Source organism: Lynx rufus, unplaced genomic scaffold (assembly GCF_022079265.1).
Source record: "Lynx rufus isolate CCGP_SWC_20201006 ecotype Redwood Valley unplaced genomic scaffold, mLynRuf1.p SCAF_11, whole genome shotgun sequence".
Lineage (NCBI taxonomy): Eukaryota > Metazoa > Chordata > Mammalia > Carnivora > Felidae > Lynx > Lynx rufus.
In genome coordinates this window covers 35,950,969-35,973,782 of record NW_025814825.1, presented here as the reverse complement: position 1 = coordinate 35,973,782, position 22,814 = coordinate 35,950,969, and the positions used below count along the sequence as shown (strand labels likewise).

The 22,814-nt window shown below is 46.0% G+C and overlaps 1 protein-coding gene across 2 annotated transcripts in view; it reads left to right on the top strand.

Moving 5' to 3' along the window:
- PDLIM1 (PDZ and LIM domain 1) overlaps nt 1–22,814 on the top strand; it is a 48,121-nt gene that overhangs the window by 23,160 nt on the left and 2,147 nt on the right. For both annotated transcript variants that reach the window (XM_047073200.1, XM_047073201.1), the window contains exon 5: nt 16,487–16,638. In XM_047073200.1, the coding sequence (XP_046929156.1) occupies nt 16,487–16,638 (152 nt within the window). The remainder of the gene's footprint in view (nt 1–16,486; nt 16,639–22,814) is intronic.

Here is a 22,814-nt window from a genome sequence, read left to right as displayed (position 1 = left end):
GCGTGGCAGGACCAGGTTCATCCAGACGGGTGGAAGAGGTTGAGCCACCAACCCAGAGAGAAAACTGTCTACTTTAGCACTGTTCTTTCTGCATTCATTTTCCGTTATCTCTGAAAAAGGGGCAAATACCACCTGCCTTAGAGGGTTGTTGTGAACATAAGAAGTAACATGTAAAGCGTCTGGCACCATATCTGGCACAAACTAATCAATTATTCACCAAGACTGACATTGTTATTTCCCTGATTTCTCTGGTCATCATCATCTTCTCAGTGAGCATATTCCCTCTTTGACAGCCCTACTGATTCCTGAGATATTTTTGTTTGTTTTGGGAGAGAGAGAGAGAGAGGATATCCCAAGCAGACTCTGCACTGGCAGCACAGAGCCCGACGCAGAGCTCGAACTCACGAACCATGAGATTATGACCTGAGCCACAATCAAGAGTCCGACACTCCACTGAATGAGCCACCCAGGTGCCCCCTGAGATGTTCTTTAGTATTTATAGTTTGGGGTTTCTGCTTGTGTTCACCATCTGATCTGAACAAAGGATGAGCACTTCATGATGAAATGTTTGGGAACCAGTGTCTGCTTTTTTCCCTACAGTGGCCCACTGGAAATAATAGAAGTTTGTGAGGATATAAATGTGTGTCTATTGGAACCGGTTCTGATCTGGGGCAGACACAGGGGAGAGGAGGGCTGCAGGTGGACAGGGTAGAGAGTTCTAAGGAAACAGCTTTCTCAGGGCTGGGGAGGCCTGTCCCCTCCTGCCACCAATCTCAGTTTTTATCCAGAGTATCCTCTGTCTTCCCAGCATAGGAGGGCCAGTGTCCGCTCCATCCTGGACTCTTTGAAGATGAATCTGGAAACACTGGGGATACTGCAACCCACAGCAAAGGAACTGGGTTTGCAGATGGAGAATAGGAGGTGGGACCAGTTCTCTCTCTGTGGGTTAAAAGGGGACAGACTAGGTCCCAAGTTGCCACCTCCCATGCCCAAATGTGGCAGGGAAGATAAGGACCTGAGGGTGGAGCTCAGAGTGAAGACAAAGAGAGCAGAGTGGCCTGTAAGCAGCTGGATGTGCAGCAGCCCAGAGTGGTTCCAGCAGCTCTGCTCATTAATTAATTCCTGCTAATTAATTTCACTGAAACAGAAGCTCTCAGAAAGCCTCTTTTTATCTGAAACCCCTGATTTAAAAAAAAATTTTTATTAAAAAAATTTTTTTTAATGTTTATTTCGTTTTGAGAGAGAGTGAAACACGGAGTGTGAGTGGGGGAGGGTCAGAGAAAGAGAGAGAGACACACACAGAATCCGAAGTGGGGTCCAGGCTGTGAGCTGTCAGCACAGAGCCTGACGCGGGGCTCAAACTCACAGACTGTGAGATTATGACCTGAGCCAAAGTCGGCCACTTCACCGACTGAGCCACCCATGTGCCCCCCCCAATTTTTTTTAATGTTTCTATTTTTGAGAGAGAGAGAGACAGAGTATGAGCAGGGGAGGGGCAGAGGGAGAGAGGGAGACACAGAATCTGAAGCAGGCTCCAAACTCTGAGCTGTCAGCACAGAGCCTGACGTGGGGCTTGAACTCACAGAGCTGTGAGATCATGACCCAAGCTGAAGTTGGACATTTAACCAACAGAGCCACCCAGGTGCCCCTGAAACCCCCTGATTTATAAGTGTTGGTGACAGTCACATTTGTTGGAAAATACCATGTGGTCCAAACCTTGTCCAATCTCTGAGGATCTTTCCCACTTAGAATCCTCAGTTCTTACATTAACCCTAAAGCCCATTTTGCTGTTCAGTTTCTTCCCAATTTACCTTTAACAAGAGTCTGTTCGGCTCTTAGAGTGAGTAAATTGCAGACCCGTTGCTTCAGAGGCAGGTTAGGTGAGAGTTGAGGCAGGTTAGGTGAGAGTTTCCAGACTACTTAACTGTTCGGAAAGGGCTGTCATGGGGATCCCTCTCAAGGGCTCCTTGGTCCTACCGTGCATATAGCCCCCCTCTCCCTGCAAAGGGAGATGGACATTACTGGGTAGCCAGTGCATGCAGGTCCCTGTGCCCAGCGCCAAAAGGCTCTGCAATTTCCTTTTAAGTTTCTTAGTGTCTGCTGGGGAGACTTTTTGCCAGATGCCTTTGGCTTTACAAGATGTTCAAGGTTATTGACATTTATTGTAGTAACTGAGGCAAAGTGGCTACTAATGTCTTCTTCCCCCAAATTCTGATTCCTGCAGTGCCTCAAGCCAGTTGCTTGAGGTGATGATGTCCTTCAAAGTGACTACAGGGGAATTTGGGGGTATCTGAGAAAGAGCGCCGTGCCGGGCCCCCCGAGCTTTCCACAGACACACCCTGAAGGGAACCTTGCTTTCATGCAGCTCCATTGGGAGCCGAGTGACAGGAACACCAGGGGCCATGATCCCTGTTCTTTGCTGCTTTGGTGCTGGTGGAGGCTGAGAACGTGACCCTCTTTTACTGTCCTAGAGTGGAATGTTCTGCGATCTGGATTTAATAACCCAGGAAATGACACATCCTTAATTGAAAGAGCTGCTATGCATTGGGAGAAATATGTGCCTGGGAAGTATTTTTAGTATGGCCTTGGCGGTTATTCCTTCATTAATGTCTTCTTTCTCCTTTCATGCTCCCTGCCTGCTCTCCGCCTCCAATCTGAAACAATTAAGTCTGAAACTGTCTGGACACTTGCAAGCCTTTCCTCCAGCCCCCGTCCCCTGGCTGCAGCAGGCTCTGAGTCTTGTACCAAGAATCTCCTTCGAGATTTTCTCCGCATAGGGGGCCGAGCTTCTGCCTCATCTCAAACTCTTTCAAGATGAATCCAGAAACAGTGGGAATACCAGCAGCCTGTGGCAAAGACAGTGACCGAAAGGGCCATGCTGCCCGTCGTGGGGCTCTGCTTACTAGCCTGCTTCTAGAGCAGCCACTTGTGCATTCTCAGAGAAGGATTGTCCTGCATACCCAGCAGCCGCGGGGTAACTTGCTTGCTCAGTCAGCAGAAGTCCCAGGCACTCACTCACCCCCACTGTTTAGTCTGTAAAATTCAGAGGTTCCACAATTGGCTCTCTTCATGCTTTGTGTCTGAGGTCATCACTGATTCCCTGGGGCTCACTCTGAGTTTCTTTGTCCCATGCACTTCAAGGCAGCCTAGTGTGTGTGTGGCTCCGTGTCTCACAGGGCGTCCTAGGGCCGCGTCCCCACGTGATGATACAGACCGCTTTGCTGCTTCCAAACTAAACTAAGATGGAGGGCGAGAGGGCACCATCCGCCGCCTGTGCTCCCAGCGCACACACAGCTGACTGGGAGAGCCTTTAGGTCAGTTCAGCCTAACACTCATTTATTGAGTGCCTTCTGTGTACCAGGTGGGTGGAGGAAATGTTGCTGTGTTCAAACGAAAGCTTTCACCTGCCTTCTGACCTCTTTCAACTGATTTTAGGGGCTATAGCCATTTTCTGGTGATTCAGAGCCTGTATTTCCTTGTAGATGTGATGCCACTTAATACTTTCCCAAAGGTACAGGCTTCGTAGATAGAGGGCCCTTGAATTCCAACCGGGCTTCTTAGGCAGACCATGTAACCTCTCTGAGACTCAGCCCCCCCATCTCTCAGGTGTGCATAATACACCTAAATGACCTACCTCACCAGCAGGCTATTCAGAGAATGCACTGAGGTGTGCAAACAGCACCCAGCACAGCACCTGGCCTCTGGCAGGTGCTCAGTGAATGCCAGTTATTCCTGATTTCACTGCCCATGAGGACTCCATACCCATCACTTCTGAGTACTGGGGCCTCCAGAAGAGCAGAAGCATGCAGATAAACATTATGGAGAAGATTTTGCTGTGACTTATGGTAGACTTCTTTCTTTCCAGCATTGTGGCTTCAGTCCTGCCAACCAGCACCATTCATCACCTTCCTGATGGAGTGGTGGCCTCTTCATGGAATGATTGGTTGGGCTCCCTTGACCAACACAGTAGTCCAAGCATACTAACTCTTCCAACTTGTGTTCTCAGGAGATCTCCCCATATACTCACGAGGCCTGTATCTAAGCAGGTGCAGGGGGAATAAGGGGATGCATTGTTCTCTATTCAGATGATATCAGAGGGATGGTATTAATCCTGACGCATTCACAGCTGGATGGGAAGAAAATCTCTATCATGAAGGTGGCTGTTTGCCACCTAGCTAAACTTGCCCGAGGCCCACAGAAAATTGGCTCGGGAGTCTGGAGTCCTCTCCTGGTGCCCATAATTACTCCTCTGGTTTCTTATTACAGGTCCAACATCCAGGCCTTTGAAGATTAAAACGTAGGGAGCATTCTGGCTAGGCTCCTTTTCCAAAAATGATTATGTAGGGTTTCTCAGTACTGCATTTTTTGGTGAACAGTGGGGTAACCAAGTTGAGGCATCTCAGACATGAAGAGTTTTTCTGAGTCAACCTGCATCCTTCACCCCCAATTACATAAATAGCAAGCACTAAAAATCTATCTCTACATTATTTCCAATTAATGCTTAACTTCCATCATGTGGGGAAATGTAATTAAACTGTTTATCTTAATTGTAGATTCACATGCAGTTATAGGAAATAATAGAGGTCCTCTATACCCTTTACCCAGTCCCCTTCAGTGGTACCACCTTGAAAACTATAGCACAGTATCAAAACTGAAATGTTGGCATCGATACAGGCAAGAGAGTGGGTTTCCATCACCACAGGGATCTCTCATGTCACCTCTTATGGCCACACCCAACTCCTCCCACCCTCCTTAACCTCTGGTAACCCCCTAATCTGCTATCTGCTATCTATTTCTGTTATTTCAAGAACGTTATATTGATAGAATCATACAAGATGTGACTTTTTGGAATTGGCTTTTTTTTTTTTTTTAACTTAGCATCGTTTACTGGAGATTTATTTGATTTATTCAGGTTGTACCAATAGTAACTTTTTTTTTTCCTGTTCTAAGGATTTTTTTTTTTGTTGTAGTAAAAATACTTAAAATATACCATCTTACGGGCACCTGGCTGGCTCAGTCTTGATCTCAGGGTTGTGAGTTCAAGCCCATGTTGGGTATAGAGATTACTTAAAAATAAATCTTAAAAAATAAAATAAAATCTACCATCTTAACCATTTTTTAAGTGTATAGGACTGGTAACTATATGCACATCTTTGTGCAACAGATCTCTAGAACTTGCAAAACAAATTCTGTATCCATTGAACAACTCTGCTCTTCCCTTCCTGCACTGTTTCTAAGAGTGAGTATTTTAGGTACCTCATATAAGTAGAATTACGCAGCTATCTGTTGTATTGTGACTGGTTTATGTCACTCAGCATAATGTCATCAAGATTCATCCATGTTGCAGCATGTGACAGGTTTTTTTTTTTTTAAGGCTCAGTAATCTTCCACCGTCTGTCTGTACCACACTTTGATTATCCACTCATCTGTCAATGGGCATTTACGTTGCTTCCACCCCTCAGCTATTGTGAATAATGTTGCAATGACCGTGAGTGTGCAAATATCGTTTTGAGATCCTGATTTTAATTCTTTTGGCTAGATACCCAAAAACAGGATTTCTGGGTCATATGGTAATTTTCTTTTTTATTTTTTGAGGAACCTCCATAGCGTTTTCCATAGCACTGTGCTATTTTGCATTCTCACCAACAGTGCACAGGGTTCCAGTTTCTCCATCCTTACCAACATTTGTGGTTCTTTTGGGTTTTGGTTTTTGGTTTTGCTTTGGATAGTTGTTTTTTTGTTTTTGTGTGTGTGTGTGTGTGTGTGTGTTTTTTGGTAGCAGCTATTCTATAACTTTTCATATTGTTGCTGGCCAGTATGTATCTTCTTGGAGAAATGTGTATTCACACCCTTTGCTCATTTTAAAAATCAGGTTATTTGGGTTTTTTGTCATGGAGTTGTAGGAGTCCTTTACATACTCTGGATGTTAACCCCTTATCAAATATATGGTTTGCAAATATTTTTCCCATTCCATAGATTGCCTCTTCACTCTGTTAATTGTTTCTTTTGCTGTTTAGAAGTTTGTTTTTAAAAAGTTTAAATACTCCCACTTGTCTAATTTTGATTTTGTTGCCCGTGCCATTGGTGTTAATTCAAGAAATCATTTCCAAGACTAATGTCAGAAAGCTTTACCTCTATGTATTCTTCTAGGATTTTTATGATTTTAAGCCTTACATTAATCTTTAGTCAATTTTTTAGCTGATTTATTTATGGTGAGATAAAGGTACATTTTCATTCTTTTATATACAGATACCCAGTTTTCTCAAACCATTTATTGAAGAGACAATCCTTTCTGCATTGTGTATTCTTGGCATCCTTATCAAAGATCATTTTTTACCGTATTTGCCGGGGTTTTTTTCTGGGCTCTGTATTTTCTTCCATTGATCTGTATGTCTGTCTTTATGCAAGTACCACACTGTTTTGGTTGCTGTAGCTTTTATATTATGTTTTGACATCAGGAAATGTGATACCTCTGGTTTTGCTTTACTTTCTCAAGATTGTGTTGGCTGTTTGGGGTCCTGTTAAGATTTCATATGAATTTTAGGATGCTTTTTTCTATTTCTGCAAAATAAATAAATAAATAAATAAAAGCCGTCGAATTTTTGATAGGGCTTGCACTGAATCTGTAGATTGCTTTCAGTAACGTGGACATTTTAAAATTTTTAAAAGTAATCTCTACACCCAATGTGGGGCTCAAATTTACAACCCCAAGATTAAGAGTCACATGCTCTACTGACTAAGCCAGCTGGGTGCCCCTGGACATTTTAACATTATTAATCCTTCCAGTCCATAAACATGGATATCTTTCCATTTATTTGTGTCCTCTTTGATTTTTTTCATCAGTGTTTTATAGTTTTCAGTGTACAAGTCTTGATCTCTTTGGTTAAGTTTATTCTCAAAGATTTTATTCTTTTGATGCTATTGTAAATGGGATTGTTTTTTAATTTTCTTTGTGGATTGTTCATTGTCAGTGTATAGAAACACAATTGATTTTTGTGTGTTGATTTTGTGTCCTGCAGCTTTGCTGAATTCCTTCATTCTGACAATGTTTCAATGTTTTTATTTGTGGAAATAAAAATTTTTTTATTGTGGAAAATCTTTAAGATTTTCTACATATAAGATCATTTATAAACAGATAAGTTTACTCTTCCTTTCCAATTTGAATAATTTTTATTCCTTTTCTTGCCTAATTGCTTAGGCTAAGACTTCTAGTACTATGTTGAATAGAAGTGGTAAGAGTAGATATTGGGGCATTTTGGGTGCCTCAGTTTGTTGAGCAACCAACCAGCTCAGGTCATGATCTCACAGTTCATGGGTTCAAGCCCCATGTCGGGCTCTGTGCTGACAGCTCAGAGCTTAGTGCCTGCTTTGGATTCTGTGTCTCCCTCTCTCTCTGTTCCTCCCCTATTGGTGCTCTCTCTTTTTCTCTCAAAAATAAATAAACATTTTAAAAAATTTAAAAAAGAAGAGTAGACATCCTTGTCTTATTCCTGATCTTAGAGGAAAAACTTTCAATTTTTTACCGGTTAAGTATGACGTTAGCTGTGGTCTTGTCATACGTGGCTTTTATTATGTTGAAGTAATTTCTTTCTATTTCTGATTTGCTTAGTGTTTTTATCATGAAAATATGTTGAGTTTTATCAATTTTTTTTTTTTAACTATTGAGATGCTCTTGTGGTTTCTGTCTTCTGTTCCATTAATGAAGTGTATTAGATTGATTTTTTTTAACAAGACTTTTTTTTCTTTTAAGTTTGTTTACTTATTTAGAGAGAGAGAGGGAGGGAGGGTGCAAGAGGGGTCGGGGCACAGAGAGAGAGAGAATCCCAAGCAGGCTCCGCACTGTCAGCGCAGAGCCCAAACTCACAAATCGGGAGATCATGACCTGAGCCGAAACCAAGAGTCAGACGCTTAATCAACTGAGCCACCTAGGTGCCCCTACATTGATTGATTTTTGTATGTTGAGTCATCTTTGCATTCTAGAAATAAATCCAACTTAGTCATGGCGTATAGTCATTTTAACGTGCTGTTGAATTCCATTTACTGAGGATTTTGCATCAATGCTCATTGAGAATAATGGTCTGTAGTGTTATTTTTCTGTGGTACCTTTGTCTGGTTTTGGTTTCAGGGTAATGCTGGCCTCATAGAATGAGTTTGGAAGTGTTCCCTCCTCTTGAGTTATTTGGAATTGGTGTCAATTCTTCTTTAACTGTTTGGTAGATTTCTCCAATGAAGCCATCTAGTCCTGAGTTTTTTGTTGTTGAGAGATTTTTGATTACTGAGTCAACCTTGTTATTTTATTATAGGTCTGTCCAGGTTTTTTCCTTTCATGACTCCATCTTGTTAGGTTGTATGTTTCTAGGAGTTATCTGTTTCTTCTAGCTTATCCAGTTTGTGCATATTGTTCATAAAGATCTCTTAAGATCCTTTTTATTTCTGTCATATTCATTGTAATGCCTCTTCTTTCATTTCTGATTTTTTTTTTATTTTGGTCTTCCCTCTTTTTCTTAGTCTAGCTAAAAGTTTGTCAATTTTGTTGTTTATTTTTTTTAATTTATTTTTTAATGTTTATTTTTGAGAGACAGTGTGAGCAGGAGAGGGGCAGAGAGAGACAGAATCTGAAGCAGGCTCCAGGCTCTAAGCTGTCAGCACAGAGCCCAATGCTGGGCTCAAACCCACAAACCATGACATCATGACATGAGCTGAAGTTGGACACTCAGCCTACTGAGCCACCAAGGCACCCCTAATTTTTTTTTTTTAAGTTTATTTATGTTTGAGAGAGAGAGACAGAGTGCAAGTGGGGGAGGGGCAGAGGGTGAAGGAGACAGAATCTGAAGCAGGCTCCAGGCTCTGAGCTGTCAGCACTCACAAACTGTGAGATTGTGATCTGAGCCGAAGTTGGATGCTTAACTGACTGAGCCACCCAGGTGCCCCAATTTTGTTGATCTTAAAACAAAACAAAACAAAAAAACACAAACTCTTAGTTTTGTTGATGGTTTTCCATTGTTTTTCTCTCCACTATTTTGTTTATTTGTGCTCTGCTCTTTATTATTTCCTTCCTTCTGCTAACTTTGGCTTTAGTTCTTTTCTTCTCCCTTGAGATACAAAGTTTGCTTACTTGAGATCTCTCTTCTTTTTTTAATTAGGTATTTATAGCTATAAAGTCCCTTCTCAGCTTACCACATCCCATAAGTTTTGGTATGTTATTTTTTCATTTTCTTTTTTTAAGATGTACTTTTATTATTTATTTATTTATTTATATTTTTTGCTGATTTTTAAAAAAGTTTATCCACTTTGAAAGAGAGTAAGCGGATTGGGGCAGAAAGAAAGTGGGACAGAGGATCCAAAGCAGGCTCTGTGCTGACAGCAGAGAGCATGATGCAGGCCTCGAACTCACAAATTTGTGAGATTATGACCTGAGCTGAAGTCTGACTCTTAACCGACTGAACCACCCAAGCGCCCCATGTTTTTCATTTTCATTTGTCTCAATATTTTCTAATTTCCCTTGTGATTTCTTCTTTGTCCCATTGGTTATTCAGGAGTGTATTGTTTAATTTCCACATATTTGTAAATTTTCCGGATTTCCTTCTGCTCTTGATTTCTTGTTTCATTCCATCATGGTCAGAAAAGATACTTGATGATTTCAGTCTTCCTAAATTTAAGACTTTAAATTTTTTCTCATGCTTTGTGGCCTAACACAAGTTCTGTCTTGGAGAATATTCCATGTGCACTTGAGCGGAATGACTATTCTGCTGTTGTTGGATGGAGTGTTTTATAGTCTGTCACAGTCCAGTCTGCAGTGTGATTCAAAACCTGTGTCTCCTTATTGATCTTCTTTCTGATCGCTGTATCCTAATTTGTCTTTATTCCGTGGTACAGATGGACCACAGTTTAACCATTCACCCAGTGAAGAACATCTGGGTTGTGTCTGTTTTTCTGCTGTTATAAATAAAGCTGCTATAAATATTTTTTTATGTTTTTATTTATTTTTGAGAGAGAGAGAGACAGAGTGTGAGCAGGGGAGGGGCAGAGAGAGAGAGGGAGACCCAGAATCTGAAGCAGGGCCTAGGTCCTGAGCTGTCAGTACAGATCCCAGCGTGGGGCTCAAACTCACAAACCGCGAGATCATGACCTGAGCCAAAGTCAGACGTTCAACTGACTAAGCCACCCAGGCGCCCCCAAAGCTACTATAAACATTTGTGAACAGATTTTTGGGCAACCATAAATTTTTAGCTCTTTGGGAGAAATGCCCAGGAGTGCAGTTGCTGGATCATAAGGTAATTAGTTACATGTTTAATTTTATAGAAACTGCTAAACTGTTTTTTGTACAGTGTACCATTTTCCATTCCTACTCACGATGTCTGAATAATCAAGTTTCTCCATATCCTCTCTAACTTTAGGTATTGTCACTATTTTTTATTTTAGCCATTCTCATAGGTGTGTAGTAATATCTCATTCTGCTTTTAATTTGCACTTTCCTCATGCAAAGGATGTCAGACATCTTTTCATGGGCTTATTTGCCATCAGTATACTCTCCAGTCCTTCTTTCAGTATCCAGTTTCAGATCCCACCCTATTTCTCAGCCTTAGTTGCTTTTTTCAGAAGCTGCCATCCTCTAGGGAAGAGGGACAGTGCGCCCAACGGGGCCAAAGAGCAAACATCAGAAGGACGGACAGTTTACCGATGCAGGTGGATAGGTCTACGGGTCTGTGCGCAAGCAGGTTGTAACCTGTGGGTGACAGAGCTCTGTGCTACCCAGCCCGCCAGGCCACCTCCCAGCAGCGGCTCTCAGTAGTCTTTCTCAGCAAATCTAACCACTTTGTCTTTAGGGCTGAAGCCACTTCTCTAAGTGCAAGTGAGTTGTGCCAATGACATTTACTCCCTTGTTGCCCACCCACCCTCCCACCCACTGTGTAATTCATTCACGTTCCCTCTTAAAAAGAAAACAGGCATCTGGGTAATTATAGGTATATCCTCCCCAGGTTACCTCTCCCTCTCCTCTTTCTCTCCCTTTCCCAGTCAGCCTCCCGGTGGGGGGCAGGGGGCACTTGGGGTGCTCAGGTCCCCAGCTGGAAGCAGAGTCAGTCACATCAGTGAAGCTCAAAGATTGAGGGAAGGTCAAAACGGAAGTAGAAAGACGCATCAGCTGGTCCCCTGCACTGGCTGCCGTGCAGGGAAGGGAAGCCAGCCACCGGCCCTGTCCACTGCTGCCGGTCCCTGCCTTTGTCTCTCTCCCTCCCGCCCACTGGGGACTGTGGGAGCCTCCCATCCCCCAGGCAGGTGATGGGCCACCTTGAGGAGTGGTCTTGACCAAGGTAGGGGTAGAAGTCCAGTTTCCCCACTTTGCCTGTCTTGACACTGAGGTTACTCAGGCCTGTTCCTTACTGCTGGACAGGAGTGAGACGTCTGGCTACCCACGTGCCCTCTGCTGCGACCACTAGAGTAAGTGGTGGCCTTGTTACTACTGGTTGGTTCTCAGAGTCCTCACTTTCTCCTAGGCTTTTCTCATTCCAGATGCATAGGATGAAAAAAGGCTCCCTACTGGGCCTTCTTTGATACCACCCCAGTGGATACTTGGGGTGCCTCATTACAGCCTGGCGAGTGTGTAAATCTAGACCTCCCACTGGCCTGGGGGGCACCTGGCCAGCTCAGTCCATAGAGCTTGTGACTCTTGATCTCAGGGTTATGAGTTCAAGTCCCACGTTGGGCATAGAGTTTACTTAAAAGAAGAGAGATGGGGGTGCCTGGGTGGCTCAGTCGATTAAGCATCTGACTTCAGCTCAGGTCATGATCTCACGGTCCGTGAGTTTGAGCCCCGTGTCAGGCTCTGTGCTAACAGCTCAGGGCCTGGAGCCTGCTTTGGATTCTGTGTCTCCCTCCCTCTCTGACCCTCCCCCGTTCATGCTCTGTCTCTCTCTGTCTCAAAAAATAAATAAACATTAAAAAAAAAATTAAAAAAAAAAGAGATGATGGAGCAGCTGAAGATTTCGATGTGATCTCAGTGGCCTTTGAAGGCCACTCAGGCCACCCTTTGGAGATGGACCATTAAGAAATGAATGGGGCACTTGGGTGGCTCAGTCGGTTAAGCATCTGACTTCGGCTCAGGTCATGATCTCCCGTTTCTTGGGTTTGAGCCCTGCATCGGGTGCTGACAGCTCAGAGCCTAGAGCCTGCTTGGGATTCTGTGTCTCCCTCTCTCCCTGCCCCTCCCCCACTCACACCTTGTCTCTCTCAAAAATAAACAAACATTAAAAAAATCTAAGAAATGACTAATATAAGGGCACCTAGGTGGCTCAGTCGGTTGAGCATCCAGTTTCAGCTCAAGTCATGATCTCACAGTTTGTGGGTTCGAGCCCCACATTGGACTCTCTGCTGGATGCTTCTTATAATTCAAGTAATCCCCCTTTTTGTCCCAAACTTTGTCTCACACACAGGCAGTTTTAGGGAGGAACCAAAGTTGACTTATTATGTGAGAAACTGGGCCATTAAGGTTTTATCAGCGTGGGAACTTTTTTCTTGTGGCCTCCTTACTTTAGTTGGGATTTGTATACAGATTATCAAGTTGCTGCACTGGGGCTGGTTCAAGTTCTAAAAACATTAAAGAGCCCCTTATGTCCCCACTCTGGTCACCTCATTATTTCCATCGAACGGACTTGCATCCCGCGGCCGCTGTGCTGATCCCTTCCCCAGAGACAGGGATCTGCTGTTCTCTGTCCTCCTTGACCTTCTGACCTTCACCCCCACTACTCTTGACTGGAGCAGGCCTAGGGGGTCACACGGGCAGCAGGCTTGGCCTCCCGAATCTTCCTCTGCTAGACAAACTTCTAGGGAGTTTCTTCTCGTCCCAAGGACCACTGGCATCCTTGAACACCTGGCTATCACAGGGAGAGGGGTCCCGGGGTTGGGATCTAAAAGAGTGAGAAAAACTATGAAACGTTTAGATAACATGATAACAAAACGTCAAACATTTGATAGCAAGAGTAACTACTGTGACTAGGGGAGAAACCAGGACTAGGAAACCAAGTGTGTAACATAGAGTTAGTGCAACAGCGTTGAGTTTGTTTTTTAAAGGAGTCGAGTTTGATTAAAAGCTTGTATTTTGTTATTAAAATGGGAAAACTGGATTCAAAAGAACGTGGTTAATTTTCAGTGTCCCCCCCACCCCCGCCGCCGACCCCACAACTACTTGTTCCCTGGTGACTCAGTCCCGTCTGTTACCTGTTTGTAACTGATTGCTGTAGAATTCGTCCTTCCATTTGTTACTACATATGAAAAATGAGAATATGCTTTTTTGGGCTCCATTTCTTATGTATGTTTTTGTCCTAGAATCAATTTTTTTTTAACTGAGGATATTATTTTTGTTTTGTTTTTTAAAAGAAGATACTGATTTTTTTTCAATTCCTGTGTAAATATGGTGTTATATAAATTTCAGGTATACAATATAGTGACTCAACAAATCTGTACATGACTTAGTGATCATGATAAGTGTCCTCTTAATCCCCTTCACCTGTTTCACCCAATGTCCACCCCCTCCTACCCCCCACCGGGAACCATTAGTTTTTTCTCTGTAGTTAAGAGGTTTTGGTTTGTCTCTTTTTTTCTTCGTTTGTTTTGTGGATGATATTTTTTTTTACTTATATGTCTCAGTGCTTGAAATGAGGTAATGGATCGTGTTTTATAAATTGCCAAGTGGTAGAACAATCTAATCATTGCTTGAGAATAAACAGTAAATTGTTTTCCTTTTTTTTAATCACGGAAATAGTTTACAAGACTGTTTCTTGGAAGAGTAAGTGATGACCTTGTGGTTTGAGCTTTGTCATTTTTAACGTTCCCTTGGTGGCTTCCAGACATAACGACATACCCCAAAGAAGGGGAAGAATTCTCCCAAGAACATTCCATGGTCTGATCTCGATTTTAAAATAGTTCTAAGTGTAATAGGAAAAAACATTAAACATTCATCAAAAATAATGTAATATATTTATACAGGGCAAGCTCAGAACTCAAGACTCACAGAGAATGAGGCATACAACTCAGAGGCGGCCAGAGGAAGACAATGGCCCTTGGTTAAGACCACTTCTCACCATAAGTTAACTAACTTGGATTTAAATTAAAACAAAACAAAACAAAACAAAAACTTCATGAAACTATTTTTAAAAAAGACCACTCCTCAAGGTGGCCCATCACCTGCCTGGGGGATGGGAGGCTCCACAGTCCCCAGTGGGTGGGAGGGAGAGAGACAAAGGCAGGGACCGGCAGCAGTGGACAGGGCCGGTGGCTGGCTTCCCTTCCCTGCACGGCAGCCAGTGCAGGGGACCAGCTGATGCGTCTTTCTACTTCCATTTTGACCTTCCCTCAATCTTTGAGCTTCACTGATGTGACTGACTCTGCTTCCAGCTGGGGACCTGAGCACCCCGAGTGCCCCCCCCCCCGCCCCGGGAGGCTGACTGGGAAAGGGAGAGAAAGAGGAGAGGGAGAGGTAACCTGGGGGGGGATTACCCCTATAATTACCCAGATGCCTGTTTTCTTTTTAAGAGGGAACGTGAATGAATTACACAGTGGGTGGGAGGGTGGGTGGGCAACAAGGGAGTAAATGTCATTGGCACAACTCACTTGCACTTAGAGAAGTGGCTTCAGCCTTAAAGACAAAGTGGTTAGATTTGCTGAGAAAGACTGCTGAGAGCCGCTGCTGGGAGGTGGCCTGGCGGGCTGGGTAGCACAGAGCTCTGTCACCCACAGGTTACAACCTGCTTGCGCACAGACCCGTAGACCTATCCATCTGCATCGGTAAATTGTCCGTCCTTCTGATGTTTGCTCTTTGGCCCCGTTGGGCGCACTGTCCCTCTTCCCTAGAGGATGGCAGCTTCTGGAAAAGCAACTGAGCCTGAGAAACAAGGTTGATCTGGGCCCAGGAGGCTGGGCTGCCATTTCCCTGGCACACCCCTGGGAGGTCCTGCCACCCTGTAGGGTACCCTGTGACCCCGTAGGAGCAGAGAGGGTGCAGCAAATTGATCCCTTTGGCAATTGCCCTTCACTTCCCTCACACCGGCTGAGCCCTGGCCCTGTGCCACGCACTGATCAGGGTCAAGAACGTACTGGTGAACAAGACCGACCAAGGCCCTGTCCTCATGGGGCTCACTGTCTAGGGGGAGAGGGACAATAAGGAAACATGCACGTAGGATTCATAGGACGAGGGTGAGAAACAACGTGGGGGAAGATGCCGTAGAGTGAAGAGGGTGACCGCGGGGGTGGGCGGGTTGTTTTCAGTTGGGGACCGGGAGCCCTCTCTGAGGAGGGACATCTGAGCAGAGACAGGAGGGAAACATGGCAGCCATGTGGTGATCTGGAGGGAGAGCACTCCAGGCACCAGGAGCAGTAAGTGCAGAGGGTCTAAGTCTGCCGTGTTCTGGAAACAGCGTGGAGGCTGGTGTGACTAGAGCCGAGCGAGCAAGGGGTGGCAGGCCGTGTGCTTGCAGAGGGGAGCAGATCACATCCTCCGGGCCTTTCAACTTTACGTAATGAATGTTTATGCCAAAGAAGATGAATCTGATTAAACTTGTATTTTGTTATTAGAACTGTAAATATTTGGTTCTAAGTCAGATGAGACGCTTGGAGCCACATCACAACACCATGCAGTTCTTGTGTTTAATACATCACGTGGCCTCTGTTTGGAAATAAGACTGTCCCAGGCAGAGGATGGCAGTGCAGGGGCCAGTGATGAGGGTGGTCCATGATGCCGGTCGGTGGCGGTGGCTTGGACACGCGGCGGAGGTGGGGAGTGCCGAGGACGGGGGTCGGGACAGACTTTGCAGGTAGAGCTGACTAGGGTCTCCCTTCCTGTTACCCCTTCTGACACCAGGCAGCAGAGACTCCTCACTGGACAGGCCTTGGGGGGAAGCAGCCCCAGCTCTACCTGTCCTGTCCTGGGGAGCCATCCTGTCCTGTCCCAGGGAGCTGTCCTGTCCTGGGGAGCCATCCTATCCTGTCCCGGGGAGGCATCCTGTCCCAGGGAGCCATCCTTTCCTGCCCTGGGGAACCGAGCTCAGGCCTCAGCCCCTCCCTCACATTGGAACAGCACTTTATTGAGAAGAATTTATGAGGCCTGTACTGAGGGGACCCAGCTGAGCTTTTAGTGGTCAGGTTGTGGTTGACATTTTTTCTCCTCTAAATTTTCTTTAGACATAATGTTGTTTATGTAATTAAGAAAGAAGCAGAGCTTTCCCATTCCATGGGATTAGGCCAAATAGTAATTGAATTACTGAAACTCTTTGAGAAGGTAGCCTCTTACTGCCTTGAAGCAGTACCAGCTCTGACTATAGACACCTCATACTACTGGTGGGACATCTGCAGCTGAGTTAAGAGAGGGCTTTGTCCAATGGGATCCTTTCTATCTACCCTTTGATTCAGGGGTGTCTTCACTTGGAAAGGGGTGCCTCGTGATTTTTTTCTAACTTCTGACATGTCCTAATGAATTTCCAAACATTCTTTACAGCTTAGACCATTCTCAGCCTCCAAGCGGACTCGTCATCGACAAAGAATCTGAAGTTTACAAGATGCTCCAAGAGAAACAGGAGTTAAATGAGCCCCCCAAGCAGTCCACCTCATTCCTGGTTTTGCAGGAAATCCTGGAGTCTGAGGAGAAAGGTAATCAACCCTGAGTGCATGCGTGTGCTCAGAGGCTCTTGGGCAAGGCCTGGGTGAGGGTCCATCGTGGCTGAAACAAAGGGACTACAGTCTTGAGTGGGTGAAAGGGGCACGGTGTGCTTTGGAAAGCATGGCTTTTAAAATGCTGAGGGGCGCCTGGGTGGCTCATTCGGTTGAGCGTCCAACTCTTGGTTCCAGCTCAGGTCATGATCTCACAGTTCATCGGTTCGAGCCCCACCTTGGACTCTGTGCTGATAGTGCAGAGCCTGCTTGGGATTTCTCTTTCCCCCCCCCTGCCCCTCCCCGGCTTGCTCTCGCTCTCTCAAAAAATTAATAAACATTATAAAATTAATTTAAAAAAATGCTAAAAGCTCTGAGAGAGGGGTCCCTGTGTGGCTTAGTCGGTTGAGCGTCTGGCTTCGTCTCGGGTCATGATCTCGCGGTTCGCGAGTTCAAGCCCCGTGTCAGGCTCTGTGCTGACAGCTCGGAGCCTGGAGCCTGCTTTGGATTCTGTGTCTCCCTCTCTCTCTGCCCCTCCCCCACTCGCAGTCTGTCTCTCTGTCTCTCAATGATAAAAAAACATTTAAAAATAAATAAATAAATAAATAAATAAATAAATAAATAAAAGCTCTGAGAGAGAGAGAGAATGAGAATGAGAATGAGAATGAGAATGAGAATGAGAATGAGAATGCATGGGCTCCCAAGCACACCTGGCCAGGTGTTCTCTGTCACATGAGCTTTAGGAGGCTGACGTCAGGGTGAGCTTGACTGTTGTGGGAACCTGTTCTTCTTTCCCTTGGCCATTTGTCGGGCTTGAGCCCATGCTGCTGCGGTGGCTGACACACGTGACTGGGTGAAGGCCGTGGGCCGTGACAAGCAGAATGAAAAGGAAGCAGCAACACGGAGCTGGGTGCTGGGCTTTTACTCTGGGCGGTGCATTTGTTCTTGCTTTAGGGTAGGTGGACTCCCGAGAGCCAGAGAGCTCCGGTTTGGCCCCATCCTCCCCGCGTGACCTTAGACAAGTCTCCGAACCTTTCCAGGCCTGTTTTCTCATCTGTCAGTCGGGGACAGAAGCCTATCGTCTAAGGCTGGTGTGAGGATCCAATGTCATAAACCGCACAGACACCTGCTACATGACCGGCATGCAGTGGGTGCTTCGTGCCCATGATTCTGTTTGCAAACCTCATCAGCAGGTGCCAGGCCAGCTTTAGCTTGTCCAGGGAGCGAGCTCTGATGCCTGAGGACCCAGGGCCACCTGTGTGGCTCTGCAGGCCTCGGGAGACAGCCTTTGCATTGCAGACGTCATAGACTGTGTATACAGACAGCTTTCAAGCAGATAGGACTAAAGCTATCTTTAACAATTACAGTCTATTATGAGAAGGCTTGGACAGATGGTGTCGCTGGCAAACGGGTGCTTTTTCTTCTATCTCACGAAGGTGACCTGGGAGCCACAGCCCCTGCCCCGCCCACCTCCCTGGTGGTTATTCACAAGCACTTCCTGATTCTCCTGTCAGCCTAGCCATGAATGACTTTTCTGGAGGCTTGGGTTTTGCACCCCTTCCTGATCTCTGTGCTGCCCAGCCCCCCACACTCTGTCTCCCCTGCTTTCCCTGAGGCTCAGATGTCGCTGGAGCCCTGCTTTCCGTTGGTCTCTCTTCTTCTCCCCCAACCCCCACCCCATGTGTCCACCTGTGAAGAGAGAGTTGGTGATGCTGACTGTGAAACTGGCTTTACCGGCCCGAGGGAACACTTGCCTGTTCAGAGCTGAGCACCCTCTGTAAGAGTAACTTCCCTCCCCCAGAACCCCCAGCCCCAAACGCAGGTGTGGCTTCTTGGGAGTCCTGCCTGAGCTGAAAGTTCCCTACTGAACAAACCCAAACCCAGGCTTCCTCCCCATTTGGGTGGGTTCTTTCCCGAAATTGGTAACTTACAAGCACAGGAAGTTAGGGGGAAAGTTCTCCTATTATGCTAAAAGGATATTGTTTTACCAGCAGTTTCCCCCTTTGCTTGTTGTACCTGTGCATTTTGGAAGGAATGAGTCATATTCTGTATGAAGTTCCAGTATTAGGGCCAACTGACAAGTGACTTGGGGACCAACCCTAGAGAACGACAGTTTTGTCAAAACATGAGAAACCACAATTTATTCTACTCTCTGAGTAAGTGGGTGCAAACCCCTTCAGTTAAGAGAGGAAAAGTTAGTCCATTTCAGCCCAGACAAAGACCTAGACACTGCAGAACTCATCTAGTCAAACGCCCCCATGTCCCAGAGAAGGACCTAAAGCCCAGGCTCACTCCTGATGTGTCAGCTCCATTGCTCATCATGATCTGGACTCCTTCCATGCAGTGGCTTCCATTCTCAAGGTTACCTCATGGCCCTAGTTGGCAGCTGGTGCTCCAGCCGGCACACCCACATCCAGGCACCATGGAGGAAGAAGGGCTAAGTGGAGGCTCCTCCTTTCAGACAAGCCAGCTTTTTCTTTTCCAGAAGTCCCACACTAGTATTCCATTTAATTTGACCAGAATTTAGTCACATGACCACATCTCGTAGCAGGAGAATCAGAATTATAGTTCTTTCCTTCCTGCTATGGTTATTCTTTTGCCTCAAGGAAAATAAAAATTCAGTCTCTCCCATATCTCTTAATTATGTACTTGAATTAAATTTTCACTGAACGAAACACCATAAGTTCTAATTCATACATCCACTGCATTCAGAAGGCTCTCGGGAGGGAGCTCAAATGCCATCTTTTATCTGAGATGAAATGGTCAGAGCTCAGGGAAGTGAGGGCTACTCTCATTCAAGAAGGCTTGGGGTTCAGAAAGCAATGCCGCCCTACCAGCACTGGCGTCCAGGCCCTGCCTGTGACCCGCCTTGAGACCACAGGCAGGTTGTCCATCTCTCCAAGCCCTGGTTTCTGCACACGTCCAGGGAGGCTGATAATGGCTACTTCACAGATGGTCTAAAGCGTCAAGGGAAATGGTGCATGTCAGGTGCCAGGCCCTCCATCAGTGAGGCCCTCGTGGGAGACTTGGCTGCGGTAGGGTTTGGTGATAAGCCTCCAAAAGATTCGCTGTGGGTCTTCTTATTTTGGGTGAAATTCAGCCTCTGAAGTACGAGAAAGGGTCCTGGGTTTCTCAGACTTCATCTTGCCCTGGATCAGATTCCAAATTTGCAGGGAGAAGGAGGATTTCCTTTTTTTTTTTTTTTTTAAACTGTGAACTGCAGCTAACACAAGATGTACTGTCTGAACCATATTGGAGTGTACACGGTGCCATTGGCTGCATCCATCCTGTTGGGTTGCCATCAGCACCACCCATCCACAGAAGCCTGTCTCGTAAAACTGAAGCTTGGAACCCGTTCCGCGCTGCCTCCTCATCGCCCCCTCCCCCAGCCTTTGGACACCACCATTGTACCTTCTGTTTGCGTGAGTCTGACTACTTCAGGCACTTCCTATGAGTGGAATCCTACAGTATTTGTCTTTTGTGACTGGCTTCTCTCACTTAGCATAATGTCCTCAGGGTTCACGTGTGTTGTAGCGGGTGTCAGCATTTCCTTCCTTTTTAAGGCTGAGCTTTCTACGATATGTATGCAGCGAATCTTGTTTATCATCCATCTGTCCACTTAAGAGGACTTGAAATGAGAGGAGACTTGGAAGGAGGCATCAAGGACTGAGAAAGTACAGTGGGCACCAGAGGCTTCAAGATGAGAAAGCTGGAGATTTGCTCAGGAAGTGTCCAGGTGCTAGGTTAAGGACCATGAATTTGGTTCTTTGGAAATGTGGAGCCATGGAAGGTGGTTGAGCAGTGAAGTGGATAGAAAAAAAAGCTGTGCTTTTACTCAACCCATTTTCACTTTTTTTCCAGAAAGCTTGGACAATGCCAGTTTCACTGGAAGAAGAGAAATTTGGAAATTTTTATAGCTTACCAGAGTCCAAAGGGAGCTAATATTTTTACCGTAAGCTAGTTGAAAAAGACAAAGTGAAATTTCTTTGAGTTTGCAGTGCTGGCTGGATAAGTGAGAGAAGAAGATGGAGCCAGCAGATGGTGCTGCAGGGCTGAACAACCCTGAAGGCTGGCTCTGTCCAGCACACAGCTGCCTCTCCTCCCCCTGTGCTGTTTCCTCCCTTTGCCCCTCCCTCCCTCCTTTCCTCCCTCCCCCCAACTTCCTTCCTTTTTTTAAAATTTTTTAAGTTCTCTCTATACCCAACCTGGGGCTCGAACTCATGACCTTGACATCAAGAGTCCCATGTTCTACTGACCGAGTCAGCAGCAGATGGAATGCATTATGTGAAAAACAGCCCCATCGTGTGAGACCATGACCTCACTGAACTGGTTCCCTGGGCACAGTTTCCCTTCCAAGCCATTGGGGTGCACAGAGACACTGCATGTCCTTCCTTCACAGGGTAGGCGGCAGCCCGGGTGGCTCTAGCAACAGGGAGAAGCCTCTTTGGGATGCTTAGAGGTATGAAGCTGGCCACCCAGGCCCTTCTGAGATCCCCAGAGGGAGCCAGGATTAGAGTGACAGGAGGGAGGCTTTGCCTTGGGTACAGAATTTAAGGGAGCACCACAAAAACTCAACAGCCAAGACAAAAATTATACTTTAATGCAATATTTTTTAAAATCACAATTAATGCAGAAAGTATAATAAAGTCAGGACTGTGGCCAAGGAAGGAGGAAGGTTTGGAAAGGCAAAAGGGGACTTTGGACTTAGGATAAGCAAAGTGCCAAAGGCCGCTAATGGGGCAGCACCAAGCCTTCCCAAAGCCTATTTGTAGAGCTTATGGCTGAAAACAGCGGAAACCCTGGAGCCTCCTAACATCTGCCCCTTCTCATGTGTTGCCAGATGGACGTCTGTGTCGATCAGTTCCCGGCACTGACGGGGGAACCCCGAGAGACCATGCCATCAACACCCATGATGGGGCCTTTAAGACAGGCTGCTTTCAAATATTCCCTCTTGCTGTTCTCTGTAAGGTGACAAAATATCCCAGGCTAGCTGTCAGGCTGCATCAGCCAGCAGTGGGCTGCAGCAGCCAATGCATTTCTTGTTCCTGTTACAGGAGGGCTGCTGGTTGGGCCCGGCCTGGCTCCAGGAGTCCTCCCATCCCAGAGCCCAGCAGGGGGAGGTGTCACTCTCTGGAGCTTGCCATTTTTTAGGGCAGAGGTCGGAAGCTCCAGGGGACAGGACCAAACCACCCAAATGCACCTCATGCTTCTCCCAGAACAGGGCTCACATCTGCTCACATTTCCCTTGGCTGGAGCGAGTCATGTGGCCAAACCTGAGGCCCATGGGGCAGGGCATATACTCCACAGAGAGTGGGGTTTCTCGGTTTGGTGCTGTTGACATTTGGGGCCAGATAAATCCTTGCGGTGGGGCTGTTGTGTGCATTTTAGGACAGTTAGCAGCATCTCTGGCCAGGACCCATTGGATGCCAGAAGCACTGCCCTCCAGTTGTGATGAGCAAAACTGATCCCTAGGGGACAGAATCACCCCCCCCCCCACCCCCCGCCCCAGTAGAGATCTACTGACCTAGATGCATGGTAAGGGTAGGGAGGGTATAGATAATTGTAAACAAAATAAACAGCCTACCATCCCAGCCAATTATAAATGCCCCGTACTTGAATTCCTCTCAATTTTTGGTTCAGAAGCACCAGTCAATATGTGGGGACTCATTTTCTAAAAGGACGAGAGAAACAGGGCCCTCATTTATCAGCTCAGGATTGCCCAGCCTGGCTACAGCTATAGGATGACTCTTACCTCCTCACCTTACATGAGAACCTTTTTTTTTTTTTTTTTTTTTTTTTTGCTCTTGTGTGGTTCTCAAAGTGTGGTTCCTGGACCAGCAGCAGCAGCAGCGAGCTTGTTAAAAATGCAAATTCTTAGGCCCTACCCCAGGCCTACTGACTTAGAAACTCGCCATGGGACTCAGCGAGCTGCATTTTAGTGAGTTCTCCAGATCACTCTGATGCACAGTAAAATTTGAGAAGAGCTGCTTTAGTCTGAAGAAGTGGGTTTTAACCAGGGACATATAGAGTAGGATCTCCTGGGGCCCCTGCACCTGGAGATGTTTGGTCAGCAGCTCTGGCTACGAGCCTGGTCTGTGAATTTTAGGAAGTCTCTTCTGGTGCCTGGGATGTTCACAGATGCCTGTTCAGAACCACTGGTGTAGAGATTTCTATGG